Below are 27255 nucleotides of genomic sequence, written 5' to 3'. Positions count from 1 at the left end.
TGACACAAAGCTCAGAAAAGCAGAATCAGTCACTTACTCAAGTAGAGATCGATCCCCTAAGACAAGGGCAACGGCTCGATGCAATCGATCAAAAGCCAAAACATGACTCCTCAAAGACAGAGGTAACGCTCGACGCAGTCATGCAAGAAGCAGAGGGAAAAACGAGGAAAACCAGGAGCCAAGAACAAAACAGAAACTCCCCAAGCAAAGCTTTCCCTATCACAAGTGCAACTCTCCCAAAATGATGCACTCTCAAAGCCCTGTGCACAACAGGTTTTTCAAAAATCAAACAAGTCTCCCCCTTGTTCGATCACTTCTCTCAAAATTCTCCCCCTTGTTGGCACATGCACACATCAAGCCTAAAAAGACCTAAAGCTCCCCCCTGAAGCTGAGACTCCCCTTGAACAGATGCTATGCAATGAATGCAATACAGGAGGTGTAAGTGAAAGCATTCAGGGATACAAGGATATGAGCAACATCTAGTCACAAGCACGTGTGCATCCATAAACAGGGCCTGCATCTAGCTCAACAGGGTATATCAAATCAGTCTAGAGCTAGGCAAGTTCAGTTTAGGAGAAATAAAAGCATCACCCATGATCTAGCACTAACAAGTAGGAAATGGAAAGCAGTGCTAATCAAACTCATACAGGTGAGCCAAACTAGCCAAAGCATGTTGCACACATTCATTTTTCAACCAAATTTTTATCAAGCAATTCTTAATGCCAGGAGTTGAAAGCTTGTCATGCTTCACTTAGCAACGAGGCCAAGCCTATGCCAAAAGACAATCAGAAGATTAAGGCACTCGTTTCAGTCATGCACAGCCTTGCCCGGGTTCTCACAAGTGCAAAGTGAGCCGTCTCGAAAGCTCGATCAGTGTGACAAGCAATCCCACCTGGATCTTTTCAATTCATTTCAAGAACAGTTCAAGCAATTTTATCAGATTTAGATCATTTCAAGTATGAATTGCTGAACAAAAGGCTACACTAGCATGAGTAAGATAGCAAAGAACATCAACACGCCCTAACATGCTAGTAGCCAAAACAGGGTGATCATGTTTTCAGAATTTCAAATCAAAATAGCTTAACTCAGATGATGTCATATACACAGTGGAGCAAGCTATACATGATCAAATTTATCAACTCACACTAGCAGGCACTAGAAGATCATAGTAATGTATACAAGAATGCTAGTGCAAGTGAGACAATGCAAAATGCAAACATGTACAATGCGTATGCACAATGCAACTACCAAACTTAGAAAACAAAGAGAAGGACAAGTAAAACCTACAAAGCTAACCAAAGAAAAGTCAGCAATCAAAAGGGGTAACAGACCCCGAGCTCCCCTCGCAAGCGAGCAAAAGTGTCCTGCACAAGCGGTTTGGTTAGGATATCTGCGGTTTGCCTCTCTGAAGGGACATGGATCAGGTCTATGTGTCCTCTCTCATGATTGTCTCGCCGGAAATGGAATCGGATGTCTATGTGCTTGGTTCTGGAGTGTAGGACAGGGTTCTTTGCAATGCTAATGGCTGACATGTTGTCTACAAAGATGGGAACCCTACCGAAACTCAAGCCATAATCCTGCAAGGTTTGCTTCATCCAAAGGATCTGGGAGTAGCAGCTAGCAGTAGCAACGTACTCAGTTTCTGTGGAAGAAAGCGCTACGCTAGCCTGCTTGCGAGAGGACCAAGACACCAAAGATGTACCGAGAAATTGACAAGTGCCGGATGTCGACTTGCGATCCAACCGATACCCACCGAAATCGGCATCAGAAAAGCCCACCAAAACCAGAGAAGAATCCGCAGGATACCAAAGACCAAATTCAGGGGTGAATTTCAGATACCTGAAGATGCGTTTCACCACCTGCCTGTGGGAGGTGCGCGGAGAAGCCTGGTACCGCGCGCAGAGGCAGACGCCGAACTGGATGTCCGGTCACGTCGCCGTCAGGTACAGGAGAGAGCCGATCATGCTCCTGTACTCCTTCTGGTCCACCCCTCGCTGTCCAAGTCCTCATCAAGCGCCGTAGATGTGCTGATCGGAGTCGGCTGAGGAGACAAGTCACTCATGTCGAACTTCCGTAGCAAGTCTCTAGTGTACTTGGCTTGATGGACAAAAGTGCCCTGAGGAGTTTGCTTGATCTGCAGCCCGAGGAAGAACTGCAACTCACCCATCATGCTCATCTCGAACTCCCTGGACATCTGCTCAGAAAACTTGGAGACAAGAGCGTGAGAAGAGCCACCAAAGATAATATCATCCACGTATATCTGAACTAATAGAAAGTCATTGCCATACCGCATGAGGAACAACGTTTTATCCACACATCTCATTTTAAAGCCCTGAGTCAGCAAAAAGATTTTTAATCTATCATACCAAGCTCTAGGTGACTGTTTCAAACCGTAAAGAGCTTTTTGAAGTTTATAAACACGGTTTGGAAACTTGGGATTTTCGAAACCAGGGGGTTGTTTCACATAAACCTCTTCTTCGATAAAACCATTCAAGAAGGCAGATTTAACATCCATTTAGAAAACTTTAAAACCCTTGGAAGCAGCAAATGCAAGAAAGATACGAATAGCTTCCAAACGAGCAACAGGAGCAAAAGTCTCCTCAAAATCAATACCCTCTTTGTGGCAAAACCCCTGGGCAACAAGACGAGCCTTGTTTCGAACAACCAACCCATCCTCACCCTGCTTGTTTTTGAAAACCCACTTCGTTCAGATGGGATTACAAGCAGGTGGAGGCTCGACTAAAACCCAAACTTGGTTTCTTTCAAAATTTTCAAGTTCCTCATGCATGGCATTGACCAATTAGAATCAGAAAGAGCGTGTCCAATATCTTTGGGCTCAAAAGAGGCAACAAATGCTGAATGCGCAAAGCCAGTGATACTTGTTACCTTGGACCTGGTGAGTCGCTCGTTGAGATCACCTAGCATCTGTTGAGGTGGATGACGACGCTGAATGTGTCGCGGTGCTTCCCGTGTCGAAGTCGCCTCCTCCTCAACCAAAGCTGGTGTCTCCTCAGGTGCAGCTGGTGAAGCCTGAGTCACCTCCTCGATCAGCCCCCGGGAAGTAGACGTAGTCGGGTCGGGGCCGTCGTCATCGTCCGAGCTCGTGGCAGAGATAGCTGGGTCCGCAGCATGCGTGGTAGCCTCAGCGTCGCCCTCTGCAGCTTCTTCCTCCTCATCTTCAAAGATGGAGGTGTCGAGCTCATCAACTCCTGCAACTTCAAAGACAGAAGAATTGCACGGTGCAGTCTCGTCGAAAGTGACTTCACAAATCTCTCTGACGATGTTAGTATCAATAATCAGCACACGGTACGCTCTAGAGTGAGAAGCATAATCGAGAAAAATTCCGTCAGACGAGCGAGACTCAAACTTATCAAGATTTCTATCTTTCAGCACAAAGCACCGGCAACCGAAAACTCTGAGATGATCAATACGGGGCTGGCGTCCAAACCGCAACTCATAAGAAGTCCTGTGCATGAAAGCACGCAAGAAAATGCGGTTGGACACGTAACAAGCGGTGTTAACCGCCTCAGCCCAGTATTTACGAGGAGTCCTATGCTCATCGAGCATCGTCCTCGCCATCTCAACCAGCGTCCGATTCTTCTGCTCTACAACTCCATTCTGCTGTGGAGTGTAGGGAGAAGAATACTGGTGTTCGAGCCCTTGATCACTGCAAAAGGCGTCAAAATGAGCGTTTTTGAATTCTGTGCCAGTGTCACTGCGGATCGCTCTCATGGCCTGGGGTAAGTCGTTTTTCAACCTCAAGATCAAGTCTCGAACAAACTCGAAAGCCTCATCCTTGGTTCTCATGAAAAGGACCCAAGAATAGCGAGAAAAGTCGTCCACAATCACAAGAACGTACCACTTCCCACCAACAGACATCACACGAGAAGGACCGACAGTGTCCATGTGTAGCAACTCTCCAGGGTGAGAGGTCATCACCTAATTAACAGGCGGATGTGAAGTGGCAATCATCTTCCCGTGGCGACACGAATGGCAAACAAGGTCCTTTTCAAACTTCAATTTGGGCAATCCTCGGATCAGGCCAAGTGAGCTCAGTCTCGACAACAAGTCAAAGCTCAAATGTCCAAGTCTCCTATGCCACTTCCACAGATCAGAAGAAGGACCAGCCAACAAGCAACGAGAAGCGCCAAAAGGAGTTCCAGAGAAGTCAATCAAGAAAACCCGATCGCGAGGTGTAATCCAGTAAACCAAATCTCCCCTGGAATCCAGAACACACGAACAACCCTCCTTGAAGCGAACCTCAAACCCCTCATCAAGAAGTTGTGAAACAGAGAGCAAATTGAACCCAAGGTTCGAAACCAAAGCAACTTCTCTCAGGGTAAAGCGATCTGAAACCCGAACAGCGCCGAGTCCACGTACCTTTCCTTTTCCATTATCCCCGAATACAATGTACTCCTTTGAGCGCATCGGGGTGAGGCTGGAGAACCATTTGCCATTTCCGGTCATGTGGCGCGAACAACCAGAGTCCATGATCCACCTGTTCTCCAAACCTCTGACCTGCACATCAGTAGTGAGACAAAGGGTGAGCAAATGTCTCAACACTAGGGTTAGCAAAGTGAGAAGCAAACCAGTGTCAAGCCATTTGCTCTACAGAAGGGTTAGCAAAACCAGACAAAGCTTATCCCCCGTCCGGTCTATGGCGTGACTGACGAACACCACCGCGAGGAAAGCGTGGAGCATCGAAACCTCCTCCAAAGCCTCGATCCCGTGGTCCATAGCCGTACTGAAAACGACCAGGAGCACGACCGGCAAAGCGACCACCTACTGGAGCACGGTAACCACCACCGTCTCCCTGACCTCCACCTACACGGCGCGCCCTAGCATCTTGCCTACCATCACGCCGAGAAGGACCATGCACCCGAGCAGAGTACATGTCCGCGTTCCGTCTCTCCTATTCTCTCCTCACAGCCCGCTTCCTCCTGAAGCAAAACTCCTCCAAGTGACCTTCCCTGTCACAGAACTCGCAGTGGTACCTCACCTCACGCTTGGGAGGTGGAGGCCTAGCCTGCGGACGGGGAGGAGCAGCCCCCTTCTTCTGGGCAACCTGGGCTGCGGCAGCAGGGAGCGCATCGAGGGGATTCCTCGGCTCATTGGGCTTTGGCACCCAAACCTGCTTCTACGTTGGTGCTTTCGGTGGTTCTTTAAGCACACCATTCGCGGGGTCAACAAGCGAAGGCTGCGTGCTCGTGCTAGCAGTGTTTCCAGCAGCCTTGCCAATCTTACCATACAACCTGTCAAAGTCTGACTTCGTGTATGTGTAACCGACCCCAAACCCATCACCACGCTTGAACTGCTTAATCATCATGCCCAACTGCGGCTCACTGCTAGAAACCCAACTCAGAATCGCCCTAAGGTATGTGTTCTCATTCTCCAAGTTGGCTTTCTCTACCGCAAGATTATCCAAATCAGAGATCAAACCAGGGCAAACAGAGAAGTCAATAGGTGGGCTAGACTCTACGACCTTAGTCTTTCCAAAAGACTTGATCAAAGCGTTCTTCTCCTCTAGCTCCGACCTAAGCATGGGACAAAACTTACAAGCGCCAAGCAAAGCAGGCCTAGATCTAAGCTCCTCTAGTTCATAAATAATAGTAGCAAACTTGGACTGCAAAGAAGCTAGATCAGACTTGAAGATAGGACACTCATCGCATTCAAGCACATCACTAACAATGGGAGCGTCCTTGACAAGTTCAAGCTCATGCTTGGCCTTGGCTAGCTCGTGAGACACGTCAGAAAGCGAAGTCTTAGCAACATCTAAGTTTGCGACGTTCTCATCATGCTTGGCACGGAGAGCAACAAGATCATTCATGTGAGATATGCAGCCAGCGCACTCATCCTCACTAGATTTCTCTTTAGCACAAGCCAGCTCAGCCCTAAGCTTTCTACACTCTCTAGCTGCTTTCTTAAGCAGTCTCTTCTAGTTGTCGAGAGCAGCGTACAACTCCCTAACCTCTGTATCAAGCAGGTCGATCGTGGAGTTTACCTCTGAATCGCTCTCGGATCCAGGAGAAGAGCCGGAGTGCGTCGGTGTAGCATGTCCACCCGAAGACGCACGAGCACCATCGGCTTCGCCCGCCATGGTGCAGAAGCTCTTGCGCCGACCGGCCGCCAAGCAAAGGCCGATGAAGCCGGTGGCTTCCTTGTCCCGCTTCTTCTTCTTGTCGTCGTCATCAGAGGTCGGTGAAGAAGAACGGTCGGTGTCGGAGCTCTTGTCGAGGTCGCTGAGCTGCGCCAGGAAGACCTTCTCCCGCTTCTTGGCCTTGTACTGGAAGCGCTTCTTGAGCGACTCCTTGTCGAAGCGCCCTCCCCGGTCACGACTGCGGTTCTTGTGGCGCCGATGCTCCTTGTTGGAGCCTCCCTCGTCGCGGTCGCGGTGGCGGTAGTAGTCGAAGGAGTTGTTCTGGCCACCGCCGGACTTCTTGGGGCAATCGGCAATGAAGTGGTTCAGATCGCCGCAGTTGTAGCACCCGGGGTTATTCTTCCTCTGTCTGTTGTGGTAGACGCGCTGGAACTTGCTGATGAGGAGGCACAAGTCGTCGTCGCCCAGCGTCTCCAGCTGCTCATCTGAAATAGAAGGCAAAGAGGCAAGAGAAAAGCCAAGAGCAGAGTTAGCGTTAGAGCTCGATCCACCACCTGGGCCAGTCACAAGAGCGATACTCTTGGAAGGAGGGACACCATTGATCTTGGCTCGTGTCTGGTTATCCACCTCTGTGGCCTTGAGCTTACTGAAAAGCTCGTTCACGGTCAGAGTCTCATAGCCTGCAGACTCAATGATCGTGTTCACCTTGAGATCTCACACAGAGCGGTCAAGTGCGTAGAGCAACTTGAGAGCCTTCTCGTGCTCTGTGTACTCAAGGGCACCAGCAGATCTGTTCGCATTGACTTTGTTCACAATCGACTGAAAACGACTGAACATCAAGTCAATGCTCTCACCCGGCTCCTGTGTGAAGTTCTCGTACTCACGCCGGTGAGTCTCGAACAGTCTGGCCTTCACCTGAGGTGTACCCTCGTGGTAGTTCTCAAGGCACGTCCAAATTTTGTGGGCTTCCTGAAAACCCTGGACGCGTGAGAACTCCGCACGAGAAACGCCAGCGAACAAGGCATTGACGGCCTTGGCGTTAGCCTCGTGCTGGGTCACCTGGAGAGGTGTGGTCCGAACAGCAAGCACCTCGTAAAGCTGGTTCGTGGTAATTTCCCAGACATCGGCTCCCATGCTCTGCAGGAAGGCTCTCATGCGAACCTTCCAGTAGGCATAGTCCTCGCCGGAAAATACCGGGATCTTACCAAGACTCGCCATGGTCGCCGAGTGGTTTTCGAACCGGTTAAGGTACTGAAAACCTCAACCGAGCTCTGATACCAATTGAGGGACCGAAGCCGGCGACCAGAGGGGGGTGAATAGGAGCCGATCAAAATTTCTTCGAAATTCGAATCATCGGCCTATATCTCGAAAATCACCCAAGCCCTCAGGCGTTCTGACCAAAGTTTGGAATAGCTATGGAAAAGCTAAACCAACACAAAAGGCCTCGAACGAGCGAGCGAAAACACGAAGCAAATCGGAAGCGAATCGAGAGAGACCGCAGAACTGATCTGCCAGGACCGGTCTGACCGGTGCATTGGACCGGTCTGACCGGTAGCGACTATTCAAAAACTAGCAGACCGGTCTTGCCTACCGGTCTGACCGGTGGCACCAAGAAAATCCCCGAAAACTTGAATTTAAACGATGAATCTCAACCAAACGACCAAGAAAATCGATGAAACTTGGGGGATAGCTTCTCCCCTACCCCGTGAACAAATCCCTAAGAGATATCGTCCTAAAGATCAACAAATATTGAGAATTCGAGGAGAGATCAAGAAGGATTGGGGTTTTCTCAAAAACTCAAGAACTCCAATTCTGAAGAGCTAGCGATTCCAGAAGGTTTGGCACGAGCTCATGGAACCGTCGCAATCGTGTGCACCAAAAACGAAACCAAAATCCATCACAAACAGGCACAAAAACGACGAGATTGGATCGATTCAAAAGCCCAGAGGGCACAAGGAGGATGGGGCCTCCTTTCCCAATCAAATCCAATACATAGTCTCACAAAACCATAATCAAATTCTACTCTAAAGAGAAGAACATGGGGGAGACACAGGGGCGGCGGCTTGGAGAACAGAAGAGTTCACGAACTGATTATAAAAGCCACTATTAACCTAACACAAGTGAATGGGTATTTATACCCGCGAGACCGGTCAGACCGGTACGCTGGACCGGTCAGACCGATGCCAGGGACCGGTCAGACCGGTTGGCCTGCAGCACCCCCTGTACACGATCTCATCCGACGGCCGAGATTCTTTCTTCGAAATGAAGTCTTCTCCGCGATGCCGCCATCTTGATGAAGATCAGGTCCGCGGTTTTGGAGGGTCCGCGAAACCCGGGTAGGTGGCCGGTTTTGAGAAAACCGCCAAAACCTCACGCGCGGGAAGATTCCCGCCTCCACGCCGTGGCCCTACATGCCGTTCCCGCTTCGGCCTTCTGACGGCCCTAGACGCCGCCCGACGCCCGTCACCTCCTCGCCCGCAGCGAGGCCCTAGACGCCGTCGACGCCCGTCGCCTCCGTCAGTCCCGAGACCGACGCCCGTGCCTCCACGACTTGGCGTCTTCAACCACCGTCTGCCTCCTTGGTTTTGTGGCGCAAACCAAGAAACCCGCCTTCCGTCGCCGCTTGCGCCCTCGATCCAGGAGTTCCGGTCCCGACTGCCCTTCACCGTCGTCCACCGCTCGGTCCATCGGCCACAGCACCTCTACGGCAGCTCCCCGTCGACACTCGACGCCCGTGTACCTGCAATCCAAAGACCAAGCGCACGATCACACCGCACGGTTGACAATTCACTCATCATAAGCAGGATAGAGTACTCAACATTCCTCAGGTGGGCGTCTGGAGCATCTGTCCCTCTCCTCGGCAGTTTTTTGTATGTGCCAGCTCTCTTTTTTTTTTCTCCTCCGTCACCACTTTCTCCTTTCCTTTTGTCAGCGTGTCTCCCGAACCAGTTTGGTTTGCATCTTTACCATCCTCCAGCCCAATAGAATGAAAAATTTGGACGAATGCTAGGAACAACCATCCTTTCAGAAGGTGCAGGCTGCGGAGGGTTTGTTTTCACTTAGCATTTTTTTTTAAGGAACCGGTCTCCTTCACTTCCACCCCATCCGGCCATCCCGAGAAACCAAGCCCACTAAATTCAAACGAATCTATCTATACTCATGTAAATGAATCGTGCAGATGACAGTGGCGGCCATGAGCCCCATGGGCCATGGCCCATATTGGTGCCCAAATGCAGGAACAGGGAACAAGGCCATTCGCTCGGTACGATGGCAGTAACGCCATCGCACAAGTGCAGCGAGGGACGGGCCCCCCCGGACAGCTCGCCGCGTGGAAATGATTGAGGCGTTGCGACGTCGTCAGAAGCACCAGGCAACTGTTTACAGAGGCTTCCAGTGGACGGGCGGTCCGCACACTGCCACTGCCATGTGGACGCGAGGTACACCACGAGCTGGTAGTGCGCAAGCTTGCAGCAGCAAAGAGATTGGGCGCTGAGCTGATGCTTGCGTCCAGCCCTAGCCGCCGACGAGGTGAAAGGAAGTGAGGAGTCGCTGCTCGTACAGTTGGCATATTCCGTGTTGGCGTCGCGCTTAAGCTTGCATTACAGCCACGAGCTATCGCTGTCGAGCAAGGAATAGGCACGCGGGCGGAGACGCGAGGTGGATGGGCGACGTGAAATCTAGGTAGCAGACGGCAGGCGCAAGCTCACCGGCAGTCCCACATGCCGATGCCGCTGGCGAGCGCCGGCAGTGCGGAGGCATCGAGCGGCCACCGACGGTTAGGCCGACGCGACAGGGGCGCCGCAGCGACCGTGCGTGCGCGGCTGCGTGCAAGCAAGCGATCGACGGCCCCCGAGCCGGGACGCAAACGGCGCGCCCAAACAGCGCACTGTGCATCTGCGTGAAGCAGCGCGGGGCGACGCCATGGACCAACGCAGGCAACGACACAGGTTCCTCACGGAAAAAAAGCTGGATCTCACACAGTTATATCGCGGTCGGCCGCAATGCGAAGCTCTCGGCGCAGGCTCAGATCCGTCGCGGTCACACTGAGTCACAGTACCCCCGCCCCATGACCAAGAAAGTTCTTTTTTTTTTAAGGCAAACGGCAGGTGCTCCGACTTCTCACCGATAGGATAGCGAAGCGCGAGTTCGATACGGGCGGTTTACCCGGTCCCGTGCCGTACCGGCCCACGGGAAGCGACGGGAGCCGACGGCGACGGCCGCGAGAAGGTGCAGGTCGGCCATGCGCGTCCGGGGCGCCAGGCGTGGCGCGCCACCACCTGGCCCAGCGACAGCGCGCCACCTCAACGCGTTCTCGGCGCTCGCGGGCACGTCATCGCCGCCGGGGTGCCGTGCCGCGGGCGGGCTCCCCGTCCTCCGCCTCCACCTCGGCACCCACACGCTCCGCGCCTCCTCGTCACGTCACGCGCATGGCATGTGCCCCGCTCGGCGCGCGCGGCGAGCTAGAGTCGCCTCGCCTGCCTCGTCTCGGATCGGATCAGCTCCGAGTCCCTTCCTCCTCACGCTGAGCAGTTACTCTCTACTCCGGCAGCCACCCGCTCCCCTCTAGTGAAACCCAAGCCAACCGCTCCGCTCGGGCCGCGGACAGCAACGTCCCACCGCCCGGTGGTCCCGGTCCTCCACGGGCCCCGCGCGCCAGCCTGACGGCGCCCCCACCCACCGCGGGCCCCGACTGTCGCTGTCGCGGGGTGTTCCGAGCCGCGCCCGCACCATTTCATTTCTCTCCTCCTCTCCCCACTCCACTCCTCATCAGCTCTTTCTCACCTCGCTTCCAAGCGACACCAAAAGCGGCAGCGAGCGGCAAGAACCACCACCACCACCACTTGAGCCTCCCCTTGGCTTCCACTCCACCGAACCAGACCGGAAAGGCGGAGGCGGGGCAGGCCAGAGGCCATGGCGAGCAACGGCGACGGGAAGGGCCGCGTGGCGGCGGCGGCCGGGGGAGGGTACGGGTACGGCGGGTACGAGGGGCCCGAGGAGCGCAAGTGGTGGCCGTGGCTCGTGCCCACCGTCATCGTCGCCTGCATCGCGGTCTTCGTCGTCGAGATGTACGAGAACAACTGCCCCAAGCACGGGAGCCAGCTCGGGGACTGCGTCGCCGGCTTTCTGCGCCGCTTCTCCTTCCAGCCGTTCCGGGAGAACCCGCTCCTCGGGCCCTCGTCCTCCACGTACGTTGTCGATGCACAAGCTTTGCGTTTTCTGACTTGTGCTGCCGCGCGTGCCGAAACAGGACCCCAATTAGGGTGATTTCTTTTCTTTTTCTAGGTGTAATTCGGTGAGGAGATTCGCGGGTTCCGGGGATTTATTTGCTTCTGGGGTATTTGCGGTTTGATGGAGGATAACAGAAGGGTGAGGTTTTACTTTTACCATGTTCGTGGCTAATTGTTTAGCAAAGGTTGCGATTTGGGGTGGTTTGAAGCTCGCACTCTGTATCAAGGGCCGGCAATTTTGTTCGTGCAAGGTCTAATTGGGAAGAAACGAGCTCTCTGGGCATTTCTGCTGGTGTTCGTAGCTTTTAGCTTCGTAGAATCAAGCCTGGAACTGTTGCTTCTAAACTTCAAATGCCTTTTTCCTTGTGTTAAGTCCTTTTCACCTTGAAATGATTTGGAAGTCTTCTTGACAGTTCAGATCTCCTCCTGGACTTGCTTGAACTGATCTATAACTTTGCAATTTCGATTTTTAGCTGTCCCAACAACTCCATTGCTTCAGCTCCCCTGTAGTTCGTTTTTATCGATAGACAGTGGGGGGTCTATCCGTAATTCCGTAGTTCCGTGCAGTGTAGGCTCTGAAATGGCTTAGATGTTATCTCCCCCGCAGTTCTTTAGTACCACAATCACACAGGCTGTCAGCAGTGATGTTCATGATGGGTACTATTAAAGTTTTGACACTTCTGTCGGAATATAGGTGGTAAATGGGCGACAAGGTTATGTTGCAGGCGTAGGATCCCGACTATTATATTTCGTGTTCTACCTAGATGGAACCATCTGAACCGCTTTGACTTGTATAAATATTTGTTTTTACCTCTGGCCTTTGCAGAGCAAGATAAGATAATACACATTCTGGAATGTGGAGTTATCTGCTTGACCGTATTTGCATGCCTCCTTGTTTTAATTGTAGCTTATAGTATGCCCTGGGATTGCTGCTCGGTGACCATATGTCACTGTGAATTTCGTCTGGATTATACTGCCCCTGTAATATAGTATAAGATTTATGAGATTATTGTGGTAACACTAGAAATTTTTTTGTTTGCCAGTTTGGAGAAAATGGGAGCCCTTGACTGGAACAAAATTGTTCATCAGCACCAAGGCTGGCGCCTTATTAGCTGCATCTGGCTCCATGCTGGCCTAATCCATTTGGTTGTGAACCTGCTGAGTTTGCTGTTTATTGGAATCCGCCTTGAACAGCAATTTGGATTTGGTAAGCTTAGTTCCGAATCGTTGTAATTGTAACTTCTATGATATGATTTCTAATATACTGACATTTTTGTTTGAAGGATTTTTTTAAAAAAAAAAATCTTTTCTTCATATGCCAATGTAGACTTAACTGCTCTTTTTCTGTCAAATGTTTCATTTTTGTTTTGCGGATACATTTTATACTGACACTATTTTTTCTTGGCTGCAAGTTCGCATTGGTGCCATATACCTACTATCCGGTTTTGGTGGCAGCGTGTTGTCTGCACTCTTCCTACGGAACAACTACATCTCTGTTGGTGCATCTGGAGCTTTATTTGGCCTGCTTGGATCCATGCTCTCAGAGCTACTCATGAACTGGACTATTTATTCCAACAAGGTCAGTAAAAGAGGTGGATAAAACTTACTCTTTGTTCTGTCAGCTGCTTGATAATTGTCTTACTCATCAGCTTAATTTCTCTTGCAGGCAGCAGCCATAATAACTCTCCTGTTTATTATCGCGCTCAACTTGGCTATTGGGATACTACCTCACGCAGACAACTTTGCTCATATTGGTGGATTCGCTACTGGCTTCCTCTTGGGCTTTGTTCTGTTGGCTAGGCCTCAATTTGGTTGGATGGAGCGCCATGAGTTGCCAGAGACTAGCCAACCTCCTAAGTACAAAGCATACCAATATGTGCTGTGGGTTTTGGCACTCGTCTTGCTATTGGTTGGGTAAGTGAATCATCAGAATGTGCTTCAGTATAATTCTGTTGTTCCCTTTTTTTATTTGTCAAAAAATATCGAAAATGTTTATGCAAAATATGTGTGGTTCTGTACAAACGCTGAACACATTGTAGACGAGTTACTAAGCTATTACGTGTATGAAAATTTGGAATGGAACTGATGTCAATAGACTTGCAATGCAGGTTTGTGATTTCACTGGTGATGCTTTTCAAGGGGAAGAATGGGAACGATGGTTGTCACTGGTGCCACTACCTGAACTGCGTGCCAACATCGAAGTGGAAGTGCAACACCTAGGCGCCTCAGTTTTCCACTTACACTTCCGACGAAATGTGTAGTGTTCAGATTCAGAAGACCATTTTTTATGCTGTTTGTATGTAGATATGAACAAGTTCTTTGTTCTTTATTGGATTGGACTTTCCTGGTTTCTGTAAACTACTTTGTTAAGCCTTGCGTGTTTATAAATCGAGGTCGATACCTTTTCAAGCTTATTGTTTAGAGCGCCAGATTGTCTTATGTTCTGCAGTTCTGCTAATTCTTAATTGTAGCAGTAGAATCGCCGCATTTACTATTATTGAATAACTAAAACTTATTTTAGCACCTCTCATACCAGGCCGTCCTAGCTCAGTGGTAGAGCGCGTGGCTTTTAACCACGTGGTCGTGGGTTCGATCCCCACGGACGGCGTGTTTTTTTTTGCTCAGTTTTACTTTCAGCCTTCTCCTGTACTATGATGTACTATCTGGTGTATTTTGGTTTAAGTAAATTTTATTCAGACCAATCATTCTTTTTCTTTTCAACTTTTACTCAGTTTTACCTCATACTTACTATTCATCTAATGAATTCTTACTCACAATCGTGCTCGCACGGTCGCGAAAAGAATCTGCCCTTCGTCTTGCCGCATTTCCGCCGCATCTGAATAGTGCGCTGCGTTCTCAGAAACGGTTGTGGAGGTGATCGCGGCCTCGCTGATGACGAAGGTGGTGGAGGTGGAGCACTAGCAGGAGAACGAGTGAACAAGATAGCCGCGTACGTGGAATACGCCCGCACATAGCTCAGCCTCATGCTCCCTTGTGCCCAAATTTGGATGTGAACCATTTTTTGGCGTAGACATCTATTGATTGATTTAGTTTTTTGGCAATTCTTTTTAAGTTGTCTACACCAAAAAATGAGCTCGTAGGCTTGCAAATGGTTTGGATTGAAATATGTTTAATGGATAGGATTTTAATAAAGAGTGTGTTTGGGTGATTTTAAATGGGTTATATTAATTAATGGGGGTGAGGTGGAGTGGGTTCTATGTAACTGCAGGTTTGGGTGGGTTGAAATGGACTTTATGCAAAACAGTATAACTATACATAAATATCGGTGCCGTTAGGGATGAAAACGGTCGGGAACGGTCGGGAAAACCCCTCAACCGTTCCCGCAACTGTATTTTTTGGTCGGGAACGGAAACGGGAACGGGAAAATCGGACGGGAAAACGAAATCGGTATTACGGGATATCGGGAACAGAATCAATCGGTCGGGAGCATGCCGATTACGATCGGGAATCGATAACTCAAAACGGGAAAATACATACAACCACTTCAAACATTTAACTCGATAAAATAATTACAACTATGCATAAATAACATGGAAACAAGACTTGTATAACTAAGAAACACAGGTAAAGTGAATCACGAATTCACAATTCACGTTGGAACACATGCAAACAACAATTCATGTTTCCAACACAGGTAACACAGCCGACTACGACAAATACGGGAATTCCCGCGGGAATTTTGCCGGCTGAAAACGGGAACCGTGAAAACGGTCGGGAAAACACCCCAACCGTTCTCGTTCCCGTTCCCGCCCGTTTTCCCGTTTTGTTTTTCCATTTTCCCATTTTTTTCGCGGAAACGGTTTACGGTCGGTTTAAACGGTAAACGGAGCTGGTCGGGACGGGATTTTCCCGTCCCGTTTTCAACCCTAGGTGCCGTAAGAGCCGGACCATAAAATAAAAAATCTCGCATTCACACTATAAAAATTTATCAAAATTGACTGTAATTTGTTAGATATGACTCAATATGACTAGCAGCTACTCTGTGCAAAGCAGTGTGGTTAGAATTATACGTGAGCCCCACGTCAAGAGCCCGACCCTAGAAATAAAATATCTCGTTCATACTATAAATTTTTTATTAAATTGACCAAAATTTATTGGAGATGAATCAATATGACTAGCAGACACTCTGTACAAAGCAATGTGGCTATAATTACAAGTGGGCCCCACATCAAGAGGCGGACCCTGAAAATAAAACCTCGCGTTCACATTATAAAATTTTATCGAAATTGACCGAAATTTGTTGGAGATGAGTATAACTGACAGCTACTCTGTGCAAAACAGTGTGGCAAGATCTGACTATAAATTTTTTTGGAAAACAAATTCTTATTGAGTTGTAACCGTAGTTTGCTAATAGTTTATTACATTATAAGCTGAAATGTTTGAGTTTGGTTGGTGTTTCGTGGTGGTGGTTTGGAGTTGATTGGGTAGTATTAATTTTCATCATGAGAATGCATTGGGGTGGGTATAGTTTGGTTTACAACCTATTTGCAGAACTTACTCGGGCAGAACACACTAATTTAATTGCAGGCCCGTCCCAGGGTCCTGCAATCTGTGCACTTGCCGAGGGCCCCCAAAAGTGTGGGGCCCCCAAAATTAAACTATGTGCTAATTACTAGTGCTAATAGATGTAGTATACAATATATTCCTATCAAATTTTTTCTTGAACTTCTTGGTAAGAGACACAAGGGTACAATAACTTTCCTTCCTCTCTCTAAATATCTTCCAATTTTCCTGCAGCATACAAACAATCTGCTATAGAAGGATCAACAGCTATATGCGACTAATTCTCCTCCCGCAAATAATCCCTGAGTTCACCCGTTAAAGATCACCTGGACATGTGGACCTGCATTTCTCTATATCTCTTTTTCTTTTCTTACGTCTTGGTCCAACATCATTTAATCCACAGGGATTAGTTTGTGTGCCGCCGAGCATTGGATCGGGCCCATTAAAAAGCAATAGTATCCCAAGGCCGTACTATACAATGCATATGCCCGTAAATTATGGTTTTCTTCTTGAAACGGTAATTTGATCTTTTTTATACTTATGCACCAGTGTTTAATCAAATTAGAAAATATTACTTCAGTTATGAAAAGAGTAAAAAGAAGAAAATAGTAGAGGAGCGGACTAAATCTCCGAAAGAGCTAAATGTGTATGTTTATTATTTAAGAATCTTCATTTCATTTCAATATTGAGATTCTTAATGCTACAAAAATAGCTCTATCTAACACAAGACGTTGAAGAATTGGGTTAAAGCAACATGCACAATCATTATATTAACCTATTTGATTGAAGTGGCTATAAAATGAACCTTAGTTATATTATTATTATTTTCAGGGCCTAAATTGAAATTTGGCACAGGGCCCATAATTTTTGCGGGACGGCCCTGTTTAATTGGATGCTCCTAGTGGATTCCTGAATCTTTGGTTGTTCCATGAATACTTTAACTTGTTGGTTCCAAAAATATTATGGTTGTTTTGGAACAGGTTCAAAATTTCTTCATGATAAAGTTCGCATTTAGAGTAACTTTATGTGGTACCAAGTTGGATGCCTGGGTGGGCATATGCCAATGCGCTCAGAAATGACTTTTAGTTGCCCAGATATTCCGAGCTACACAGATTTCAAAATACAATTCAATATGCTATGCTAGCTAATTGGCACTTCACGGGGTTCAGGAAATCAAGATGTTTTTGTTTTTTTAGAAACACACCTGAAATGTGTCTCATATCTGATTCATATCAAGAAAAATAATTGGTAGTATAATAGAAGAACAACTTGATGTAAGACGACATAAAGAAAATAAAACTACACCGAAGAGCTTTCTGGTCGCCTTCCTCACCCAATTGTTCGTCGTCCACCGGAACTTGAAAACACACTGAAAAGGCAGTAAAGAAAAGGGAGTTAGTTCTGGCGCCGATGATGTCCGGCCTTTCCCTACCTCGACGACGTCTGTTTTGGCGCCTATTCCGAGATTCTTGTGCTGATCTTGTCAAAACTTGTGAAAGATAACCTATTCGGAGATTCCTATTGATACTTGATTAACTCCACTGATTTCCTGTCAACAACAAATATTTGTTTTGACTTAGGTTTGCTAAGCAATTCGGATGCAATTCCAAGATGGAAGAGGTAGGTGGGACGAAGGTTCGCTGGTAGAGAGCATTTTTCGACAGCTTTTTGAAGTCCTTGCGTGTTCTTCGGATTATCAGTTTTTCAAGTAAGATAGATTGCATAAGCAAAGGTAAAAAGAGGATGCAATATAACTAGGCAAATCGAATCTTAGGTCAATTTGTGCTAGTGTTATACCAAAGAACATCCTTTTCTCTCGAAAATGAGAACGCACATGTTTCATATGTCAAAGTAGATCCTTGTAAACCATTACACGTGAAAGAGGAAAGGAAAAAAGGCAAGAAATAAGCAAGCTAAAAAGGTAATATGAGGATGTGCACAGTAAAAATTAACACAATGGCATCATTCAAACAACATCCATCTTACTATATTACAATTTATTCGAGATAAGTGAGGCAATGAGATAGAGCGAGTTTGCATGAATCTACGAGAGGAGCCTCTTATCTGGGTATGTTGGCAGACCAATCTATTCCTAAGTTCAACCTCTTATTTCTGTCAAATTATTGTAAACGAAGTGTACTTCTCCATCCATCCGAATATCAACATATCTAGTTGCATTTTTGCTTCGTGAGAATATGATAAATGCATTTTAACACCGTTTTATAAGGATGTCTTCTTATAAAATCGGCCAAAAAATTCGTTTCCATTAAATAAGTTCAAAAGCATATCATTTTATAGCAGAAAGGAAATCAAGACAGAGGGATTGAAGCAAACAATAATGGTTCATCGCATACTTTTTTATTTCCATTCAATATTTATTGCGTTTCATAAAAAAAATATATAGCTAATGAAGAAAGAAGTGACGTGTGTTACGTTTCTTTCAAATAATAATATTTACATAGACAACGTTGGTTTCGAATCCGGACGGACCGAAAACTTGAGCACACCCTTGTTTTTCTTTTGAAACTTGACCATACCCTCTACTAACCGTGCAAGCGTTTCAAAACAATTTTCACATTTACTGTATTCAGTTGGTTTGTCAGCCAACTAGCCCATCATACTTCTCTTACATCAAATCAGCATTAACCATCAGCTAGCAGCAAGTCAGCAATATTTTTCTCTGACAAAAAATCAGCACCAGCTATCAGCAACATCCAACCAAACAAAAAAGGCTCCAAACTCGTGATAAAAAGTTAAAATCTGCATCTGAGAGTACATAGCACGGAATGTCCATTCATCGCATATGCAACTAGCCATCGTATCATTACACACATCCGCTCACGATAATAATATTTCAAAATAAAATACAATGTTCCGAAACAAGATAAAATAACATTTTATTTATTTTGTTTTGAAACATTCTATTTTTATTTATCTTGTTTGGAATATTTTTATTTTATTTTAAAATATTATTATCAATAATAGATACGCGCGATGTAATGATATGACGGCTAGTCGCATGTGAGAGAAATAGACGCTTTTTTTTAGGATGGTCTTTCAGAGACTTCCGCAAACAAGTCATCGCTCGCAGAGAGATCCGCAGAACTAATAAACAGCCGGGCTCTCTCCGCTCACCCTTCGCGCACCGCCCCTCCTATCCTCTCTCCCCGCCTCCCTCTCCTCGGCGCCGCGTCGCCTCCGGACCCTCTCGCCATGGCGAGGCCGCCGCAGGAGGCGATCGACACCTTCGTCAGCATCACGGGGGCGGACGAGGCCCTGGCCGTCCGCAGGCTCGAGGTACCGCCCACTACCCCCCTTCCGTTTTCCCTTCCCGCTGCTGGATTCAGGCTCCGGAATCTCGCGGAATCGGCTAGGCTCGTGGCGGATTTGGTCGCGCCGGGGCGGGCGTTAGGGTTTGGTGTTTAATTGTGTCTTCGGGTGGGTGGCGGATGGGGTTTGGGGTTTGAGTGTGCTGCGATGCGATGCGATGTCGTGGGGACGAGTTGCGCCCGATTTGTGTTGCGGGCTTATTAACACGCATGGCTTTTTTAATCCTGGAGTCGCCGCTAGCCATTGCTGGAATTATTTGGCAGTTATGGAATGGAATTACGCTGCCAAATCTCGTGCCTTTTCTTGCCCCCTTGCTATTTTTGCTCATTATAAGTCATCAAAGTTATTTTCTCCAGAAAAAAACAATATTCAATTTCTGCCTCTACTCGAGAAAAATGGGCCCAGTTTAGTCACTGGGCATTCAGTTTGATTAGCATCGTTTGCATAATCTGGTCAATTTGATGTTCCGTTTGAAAGATATACTTGGCTCATTCTGGCTTGTAGCATCTCCAGATATTTCTCGTGCTTGTTAAGTATGAGTATTCGTAGTTTAAATTTTCAGTAATCCTGTTGAGTGTTTAGTACACTTGTTGTAATGAAATCATACTATCATCTGATGTGCTTGATCCAATCTTAAGTTGGAACTCACATAACAGTTTTACTACCATGTTATTCTTATGGTTTTCTTTCTTAAGAGTCTAGATAACTCTTATCTTATAGGTATCACCTATAAAGTGGAGTTAAACTGTGACACAAGTTTGCCTCGCTTAAGTAAAGAAGTGTCCAATGGTCACAATTCACAAACCATCCAGTTTGATTAACATTGTTTGCATGATCTTCTTCAGTATACTGTTTCCTGTTTGAAATCATTTACTCGGCTCATTCTGGCTTTGCAGGATCTGCAGAAATTTCTTGTGCTTGTTTACATATGAGTGTTTGTAGTTACATTTCCAATAAGCCTGTTGAGTGTTGACTGCACTTGTATTCATACTATCATCCAATGTGTTTGATTCGGCTGTAAGATGGAATATACATAACATTTTAGCACCTTATTATTCCTATGCTTTTCACCTTTTTTTTCAGAAGTCTAGCCAACTCTTATCTTATAGATATTGCATCCAAATTGATACTTAAGCAGCACTATTATTTGCCTCTGTTGTCATTTACCTATCATCTAGTCAGAGGTTAACTGACTAATGTAACCCAGGAACATGGTGGTGACCTCAATCGGGCCATCAACTCTCATTTCAATGAAGGAGACAGCGCGCTGTAAGTGGTTCATTGTCCCACCTTGTTTGCTTTGGATGTTGGAGTTCACTCTTGCTTGTCATGCTGTAGAGATTAATAATGTGTTTGTGCTTTACAGGAATGCAATCAATCAAAACACTGTAACTGCTAGTCGTGATGATATGATGGATGTGGATGGACCACTTGATAATACATTCCAAAGATCTTTGTTCCCAGAGAATTTCCGTGATCCTTTTGCACTGATGGATCCAAATTTTCAGCAACAATTTTTCGACAGAATTGGTGCCACTGATAGTGTCAGTCTTGGGCCGCTGGTTTCACACCCTAGAGAGGTGAGAGAGATTCCTATCGAAGTTAAGGAGGGTGATCCTCACACAGGTCCATCTGGTCAGGCCCCTGTTATTGAGGATGTTACTGGAAATGAGTCTTCACTTGGCCCTGAAGTTCATGAAACTGTCATAATTGATGATGAGGATGACATGTTGCCATCGGCACTGTCTGCTCCGCATGCTAATATCCCTAGCAACACATCTTCTGTGCCAACTGCTCCTCCATTGGTTCATGTTAATGATTATGATGATGACATAGAAGAGGAAATGATTAGGGCAGCAATTGAAGCTTCAAAGAAGGATGCTGAAGGACTGGAAAATGTAAGCTGGTTGTGTGTGTGCACGCGCCTGTGTGTTCATATGTTTTCTCCAACATGAAATTGTGCTCGCGCGCATGCGCGTGTATGTGTATGCGCACGCTCGTGCTCATATTTTTTCTCCAACATGCTTTTGTGAATCTTGCTTTATGACATAATTAGTTTTCAACAATTGTCAGATAGTAGAGCGAGGAGGAGATCAACATCCAGAGGGCGTGAACTTGGGAGAGCATTCTTCTGCAGACATGGGAACTGCAGATGGAACAGTTGGAAGGTGAATATTAACTTTTACTACCAAGCTCTTTACTCAGGCTACCTTACTACAGCATCACTTGATTCCTTATACGTGCCATTTCCTTTTGGAGGCAAGGACTAGCTTCAGGAAAGGCTGGAACATCTAGGCAACCCATAGATGAAGAGAGCTTGCAAGAGGATACTGAAGATGTAGAAGAACAACCGTTGGTTAGACGTCGTTCTAGGCGTGTTCCTTCTGAAAGCACTGAGTTAGCACCAATGGTGCAACCAGGTCCTAGCCCTGTCCTGAACAATCGCCAGTCTAATGGAGATGATTTCCCATCTGAGGTATTATAATGTGTGATCCCAATCTGAACTATGTTTGACATTAGATAGCATTTGTTTCATTTCTGACGCCCTTATTTAAAAAAAAGTGGGGTGGCATTTCTTCTGAGGAACATGATGAAGCTGTTATGCTTGAGGCTGCAATGTTTGGTGGAGTTCCTGAAGGACCAACATATCCTTTCTCCATGCCTTCTCACAGAAGCTCAACTTATTATCCCCCACTGGCGCATTCTCCTTCACCAGCATTAACCGAACAACGGTTATTACGAGAGCAGCAGGTGTGATGTCTATGATTTATCCGTTTATGGTAATTTCCATTATGGGCGTGTTTAGTTCGTGAATTTTTTTGGGTTCGGCTACTGTAGCACTTTCGTTTTAATTTGGTAATTAGTGTCTAATTATAGACTAATTAGGCTTAAAGATTCATCTCATCATTTACAGCTAAACTGTGCAATTGATTATTTTTTTAAACTACATTTAATGATGCTCCATGCATGTGTCCAAAAATTCGATGTGACGGGGAATCTTGAAAATTTTTGGGAACTAAACATAGCCTATATTTGTTGCCGGCTACTAAATTTTGATTTACAGGATGATGAATACCTTGCATCTCTACAAGCTGACCAAGAAAAGGAATTAAAGGCCTTAGAGGAGGCTGAGCTCCGCCGCCTAGAAGAAACGGTTGCGAGAGAAGCTGCTCTTGAAAAACAGAAGCAGGAGGAGCAGGAAAGGCGTAAAAAGCAACTTGAGGAAGAGGTATCTTTCTGTCACATGTAATCTGTAAGTTGAAGTTATCTTTGATATTTGAATGCTAGATAACTACACCATTAGTTCATCAGTGTGATCAACTTAGTGCCCTTGTTATCTTCTGTTTCGGTATTGGTTTAGGTTTAGCTGGTCAGGTACACTTAGTAGATTAATATCCTGTGTTTAGTCAATATTGTAAGCAGTGTAAGACTATAGTTGTGCCCTCCTGGAGATGGAATACAAGTTGGCATCTGTGTCTTCTCTATGGAAGAGTTTATGACAACTAGCCACTTCACTTCACCAGTTTCCCCTTGGCTTGGTCTATATTTCCATTCTTTATCCTATCTGTTTTTCTTAGCTGGATATTTGATTCACTGTTTGTCATGTTGTCCCTCATGTTTTATGGAAGTAGGAGCTAGAGTCCAATCTCGCATCCAAGCAAGCATCATTACCGTCAGAACCACCTCCGGACATAGAAGGTGCTGTGACAGTTGTGGTTCGCATGCCTGATGGTAGTCGACAGGGGCGTCGCTTTCTCAAAACTGATAAGTTTCAGGTAAATAATTTTGTGCTGCCTGAATCCAGAACAAAAACATTAATTCGACTTGTTTGTTCTGTTTTTCTTTCTTTTTTTTATAGCGAGCATTTAATACTTGCTTCTTGGCTTGCTGTGGTTTGCTTGCAGTTTCTATTTGACTTCTTAGACATTGGGAGGACTTTTAAGCCAGGGACCTACAGATTGGTAATCCTCTACCATTGTATTTTAATAAAATTTTGTATGTATATTGAATGAGTCGGTTAAGAGAGACCTTAAGGATTGGAATATCTCTAAAGAGATAGCTTTGGATAGGAGCGTTTGGAGACTAGCTATCAATGTGCCTGAACCTGGAACTTATTTCTTTCAGGTTTCATCTCTAGCCTACCCCAACTTGCTTGGGAAAAAAGGCTATGTTGTTGTTGTTGTTGTTTGTATGTATATTGAAAAAAACTCTCCAGTTTCGTGCTTTCGCAAGTTAAGGGTTACTTTCATGATTAGTCAGGACACTCCGACTTTTGATCAATTTCTCATGCAGGCTTCTGTAGCATTAAACATAAGGCTATAGATTAAATCGCATGGATTGAAGGGAAAGATTAGCTGTGCCAACTGAGTGTTTGATGACCCTGCTCACACTGTTCTTCGTTGTTCGAGAAAAAAAGTGCTTGATGTCCCTGTATTTTTGACCTTGTAATTTTTATGCTTCTGACACTGAGGTGCTTTGAGTTAGCAGCACCAACAAATTCATTTTTTGCACCATGGAACATGTTAAACACTAGCCACACAATGCAGCACCAGATACTGTTAATGCTATTCGGGCTTCTTTGAGCTGCTAGGAGGGGGGATAGCATTATTTGCCATGCTGCAGTACAGGACATAGCCTCTGCGGCACTTCATCCAGGTTTATTCAAGTTGCTTCTATCTAGCTGTTGTCTAACCCTCTTAAGAAAATGTCAAAAGTAGCTAGCCTGATGCCCTGATCTCCAGACTTCTAGAAAAATAATAATATAGAGTGGCAAGTTAGTGGGCTATGCCAAAATCATTTCCACTTTTGGAAAAAGATTCCCTGTCTGGATATATTTTGAAATGTGGCACATTTTCATTCTTGTGGATAAATTCGCCTGATCTTACATTTTCACCATTCCTTATCATGCAGGTCAGGACATACCCGAGGCGCACCTTTACCACCAGCGAGGGTGACGTATCATTCAGTGATCTCGGCCTCACAAGCAAGCAAGAAGCCCTATTTCTAGAACAGATCACAGAATAGTGCCCTGTGTCCTAGGCATGGTTAGAGAGAGATGCCATCTGGACTTGGGAGGTTTTACATTTTTATACTTGTGCCTTGTATCTGTAAAGATTCAGTCCGTCAAATGGTTCGGTTGAAGAAAGGTTAAATTCTTTTGTGGCGACACTTTGCGCCCCAAATGTTTTACTGTGTTATATGTGCCAGCTAAGAAAAGGTTCATGTCAGAGTAAACCGTGGAGGGCATATGGGGCCAGGATATGTATGCAATGTGAAACCTTGTGCCTGTGCATTATCATTCATCTCAAAGAGCCCCCCTCTGCAAATTGGTTCTGTGTGCTTCTGGTTTCTGTCTAGTGTCTATGCCGTGTAAACGATGATGGTGCGTTGCCTCCGTTGTGCACCGCATGAGCGGTGGTGGTGTGCGCGTGCTACCTCGCCTGGTGCTGGTGTCGAGCATGCTGACTTGCCTTACGATTAAGGCTCTGTTTGTTTCCGATTATAATTGGTTTATCGGTGGAAATAAGTGATAATTTCACCAAACGCCTTGTTTATTTATGCTAATCCGCTTTAGAGATTTGAATTATAAGAAGCGAGAAATGCTTCGCTTCTCTCGGGCACACTATTATAAGCTGAGCGAAAACAAACATGGTTTAATTCCCTTCCCTCTTTGAAGTTGTAGTGTTGGGTTGCCTCTGCTTTGCAGACTGCAGAGCCAAATGTGAACAATTCGCATGGAAGGACGTGTGTGTGGCGCACGTTCACGGAACACGCACGGCCGCATCGGGAACACTCGAGTGCATTCTTAACAGTCGCAAAGATGCACAAGAGATGTATCGAACTGCTGTCAGCGTTTTCTTAACATTCACCGAGACCAGCGGACAGGACGAGCTGAACTACTGATGAATCTATCAAACCTTAATAAAAAAGGGAAAGAAAAAGGAGGGAAAAGAAAAAACGGCCAACGACACTGATGTAAACAGGAGCACTACGCCCGATAACAGCAGCTAGGTCTAGATTCTGGATGACCATCCATCAGAGACGATCTTCCATCTTTATTCTTCTTCTTGGCTGCTTATTGGTCTTGCACCTTCATTCACCTCGCGAGCTACTGTTCATCACTCTGCATCCACGGAGGAGGGGAAAAAAGGAATGACCAATCGTCAGCACACGAAAACATGTAGAACACGCTCAACCTGATGATGATCCATCCCGATACGCCTTAAGCTACGTAGCGACCGCGTGCAAGTAAAAAAACGAAGAAGAAAAAAAGGAGGATCGGAGGTCTTACGGCAGGAGACTCGCGGGAGGCCGCACTTGGCCGGCAGGCTGTTGATGATGGCGAACGTCCCGCAGGCGCAGTCCCGGGACACGGCCCCCAGCGCGGAGCAGCACTCCGGCCCCGGCGCGGGCGGCGCCTGCCCCGGCGGCGGCGGCACGCTGTAGCGCGCGCAGGGGGCCAGCCCGCTCAGCTGCCCCGCGCACGTCGCTTCCTGCGCGTCGGCGCCGCCGCCCAGGCCCAAGATCAGGATCAGGGCCAGCAGCAGCGACAGCGCCGCGCGCGGCTTCAGCTCGGCGGCCGCCGCCGTCGCCATTCCACGAGCTACTCGATCGCTAGCCGGGAGGAGAGGGAACTGCCTTGTGTTAATGGCGCCGGTGTGTGTACGCCGTATGCATGCGTGCTAATGACGGGAGTGATTTATAGGCGTGCGCGCGGGCGCTCTCGGTGATTCCGCGCGGCGGCGGCCGGCGTCGGCGAGCCTCGCGTTGCTTACCCACCTACGGGCGCGGGCGCGGCGGGAGTGTGAGCCACCGAACGGGCGCGTGCGCGTGCTCGCTCATATGTACGCAAGGCAAGGAGATGGGCCACTCATATGTACGCAGGAGAAAGGAGAAAGCATGAAATCCGGGCTGTTCAAGCATAGAGGCCCACTTGCTTGACAAGGCATCATATTACACGCTACTGCACATTAGGCCCAAGTTTCGTGGGGGGCTATCACGAGCTTTCATGACACAACACACCTCTAATGGTTACGAAGCCAAATGTTACGAGTCGCATATGCGACTAACATTCAAATTAATATATAAGGTGAAATATTTTTGTGCAGAACAACTTTTCTTGTTCCAGAAAAAAATTAATCCAACGACAAATTTGAATGGACACACATGTGAGGCTAAAAACACGGAATCCTTGGGGCTCTTGCTGCGACAGTTGGCATGACTCCGAACAACGCCCGAAAAGAAGTAATAGCAGTGTAAACAAGTAAAAGTTACGAGAACCCTGTCATCATCATGGGCATGCGAAACTTCGAGAAAATTGAAATTTTGTCCTCACGGGAAGTGAGTTTCGCTGCAATGCCATTAAAATTGTGGACTTCGTTAGATTGTTCTTATAAACGTTGTCCCTCACGCTATTTTGCTATTTCAACTCATTTGACTGATTCACAAATTCTACAACTCTTCTTTTTACTTGGATGGACAGTTTTGCCCCTAGCTCTTTCTATCTCATCTGTTCCCCATTAACTTCCGTTTGGCCTCTTTTTCTCCCTGCTCCTCCCCGTTAACTCCCGTTTGGCCTCCTCTTCCCTGCGCTAGCTGCCAGGGGATTCAAAACCTCACCTCAGATCTGAGCGCAGGGACTGCGGAGGATGGTGCAAGGGCTGTGGAGGCGGCGCTGCTTCCCCTGCTGGTGGCCGGCGCGGGCCGCAAGGTGCGTCAGGGCGCCGGCCAGAGGCGGGGCGCCGGCCTCAGGCCGCTGGGCGGATGCGGCACGCTGGCCTGCAGCCGCGGGCCAGAGGCGGGGCCCCGCCCTGGGGCGGCAGGCGGAGGCGGGGTGGCCTCGGTCCGCCGAGCAGCGGCGGCGCGCCGGCCTGGGGCGGCAGGAGGAGGCGGGGCGCCGAGATGCAGCCTGCAGGAGTAACGGGAGAGGGTCTGACGGAGGTGACGGTAGCAGGGTAAGAGACATGGAGGCAGGGGCAGAACCGTCCATCCAAGTAAAAAAAGACTTGTAGAATTTGTGAATCAGTCAAATGAGTTGAAATGGCAAAATAGCGTGAGTGACAACATTCATAATGG

At 47.3% G+C, this 27255-nt stretch overlaps 3 protein-coding genes and 1 non-coding gene across 6 annotated transcripts; 3 read left to right on the top strand and 1 right to left on the bottom strand.

The window, feature by feature from the left end:
* The first annotated feature begins 10849 nt into the window (after nucleotides 1-10849).
* LOC120661309 (RHOMBOID-like protein 2) lies at nucleotides 10850-13739 on the top strand. The gene is made up of 5 exons (XM_039940123.1): nucleotides 10850-11283; nucleotides 12369-12532; nucleotides 12738-12904; nucleotides 12992-13239; nucleotides 13434-13739. The coding sequence occupies exons 1-5, from the start codon at nucleotides 11009-11011 to the stop codon at nucleotides 13543-13545; spliced, it is 966 nt and encodes a 321-aa protein (XP_039796057.1). The 5' UTR covers nucleotides 10850-11008; the 3' UTR covers nucleotides 13546-13739.
* Nucleotides 13740-13861: 122 nt separating this feature from the next.
* TRNAK-UUU lies at nucleotides 13862-13933 on the top strand. The gene has a single exon. It is a non-coding gene; the product is annotated as a tRNA-Lys (tRNA).
* Nucleotides 13934-18933: 5000 nt separating this feature from the next.
* LOC120661308 (plant UBX domain-containing protein 8-like) lies at nucleotides 18934-24506 on the top strand. 3 transcript variants are annotated; one of them, XR_005669863.1, is made up of 11 exons: nucleotides 18934-19146; nucleotides 20387-20448; nucleotides 20546-21077; nucleotides 21253-21347; nucleotides 21439-21655; nucleotides 21742-21930; nucleotides 22244-22408; nucleotides 22812-22955; nucleotides 23085-23141; nucleotides 23473-23835; nucleotides 24091-24506. XR_005669863.1 is itself a non-coding variant. In XM_039940122.1 (10 exons), exons 1-10 carry the CDS (start codon nucleotides 19063-19065, stop codon nucleotides 24202-24204), a joined length of 1659 nt encoding a protein of 552 aa, XP_039796056.1. In that variant the 5' UTR covers nucleotides 18934-19062; the 3' UTR covers nucleotides 24205-24506. The 3 variants fall into 3 exon arrangements, 1 of the variants encoding a protein (XP_039796056.1); XR_005669862.1 differs by having other exon boundaries at nucleotides 23085-23179; nucleotides 23373-23835; XM_039940122.1 differs by lacking the exon at nucleotides 23473-23835.
* A 506-nt stretch (nucleotides 24507-25012) lies between these two features.
* On the bottom strand, nucleotides 25013-27255 carry LOC120661307 (anther-specific protein MZm3-3-like). Its single transcript, XM_039940121.1, has 2 exons — nucleotides 25472-27255; nucleotides 25013-25303 (listed from the first exon to the last, which is right to left on the bottom strand). The coding sequence occupies exons 1-2, from the start codon at nucleotides 25773-25775 to the stop codon at nucleotides 25299-25301; spliced, it is 309 nt and encodes a 102-aa protein (XP_039796055.1). The 5' UTR covers nucleotides 25776-27255; the 3' UTR covers nucleotides 25013-25298.

The sequence above is a fragment of the Panicum virgatum genome, chromosome 2N (assembly GCF_016808335.1).
Source record: "Panicum virgatum strain AP13 chromosome 2N, P.virgatum_v5, whole genome shotgun sequence".
NCBI classification, from domain to species: Eukaryota; Viridiplantae; Streptophyta; class Magnoliopsida; order Poales; family Poaceae; genus Panicum; species Panicum virgatum.
The sequence above is the reverse complement of the archived record's forward strand: the minus strand, read 5'-3'. Positions and strand labels throughout refer to the sequence as shown.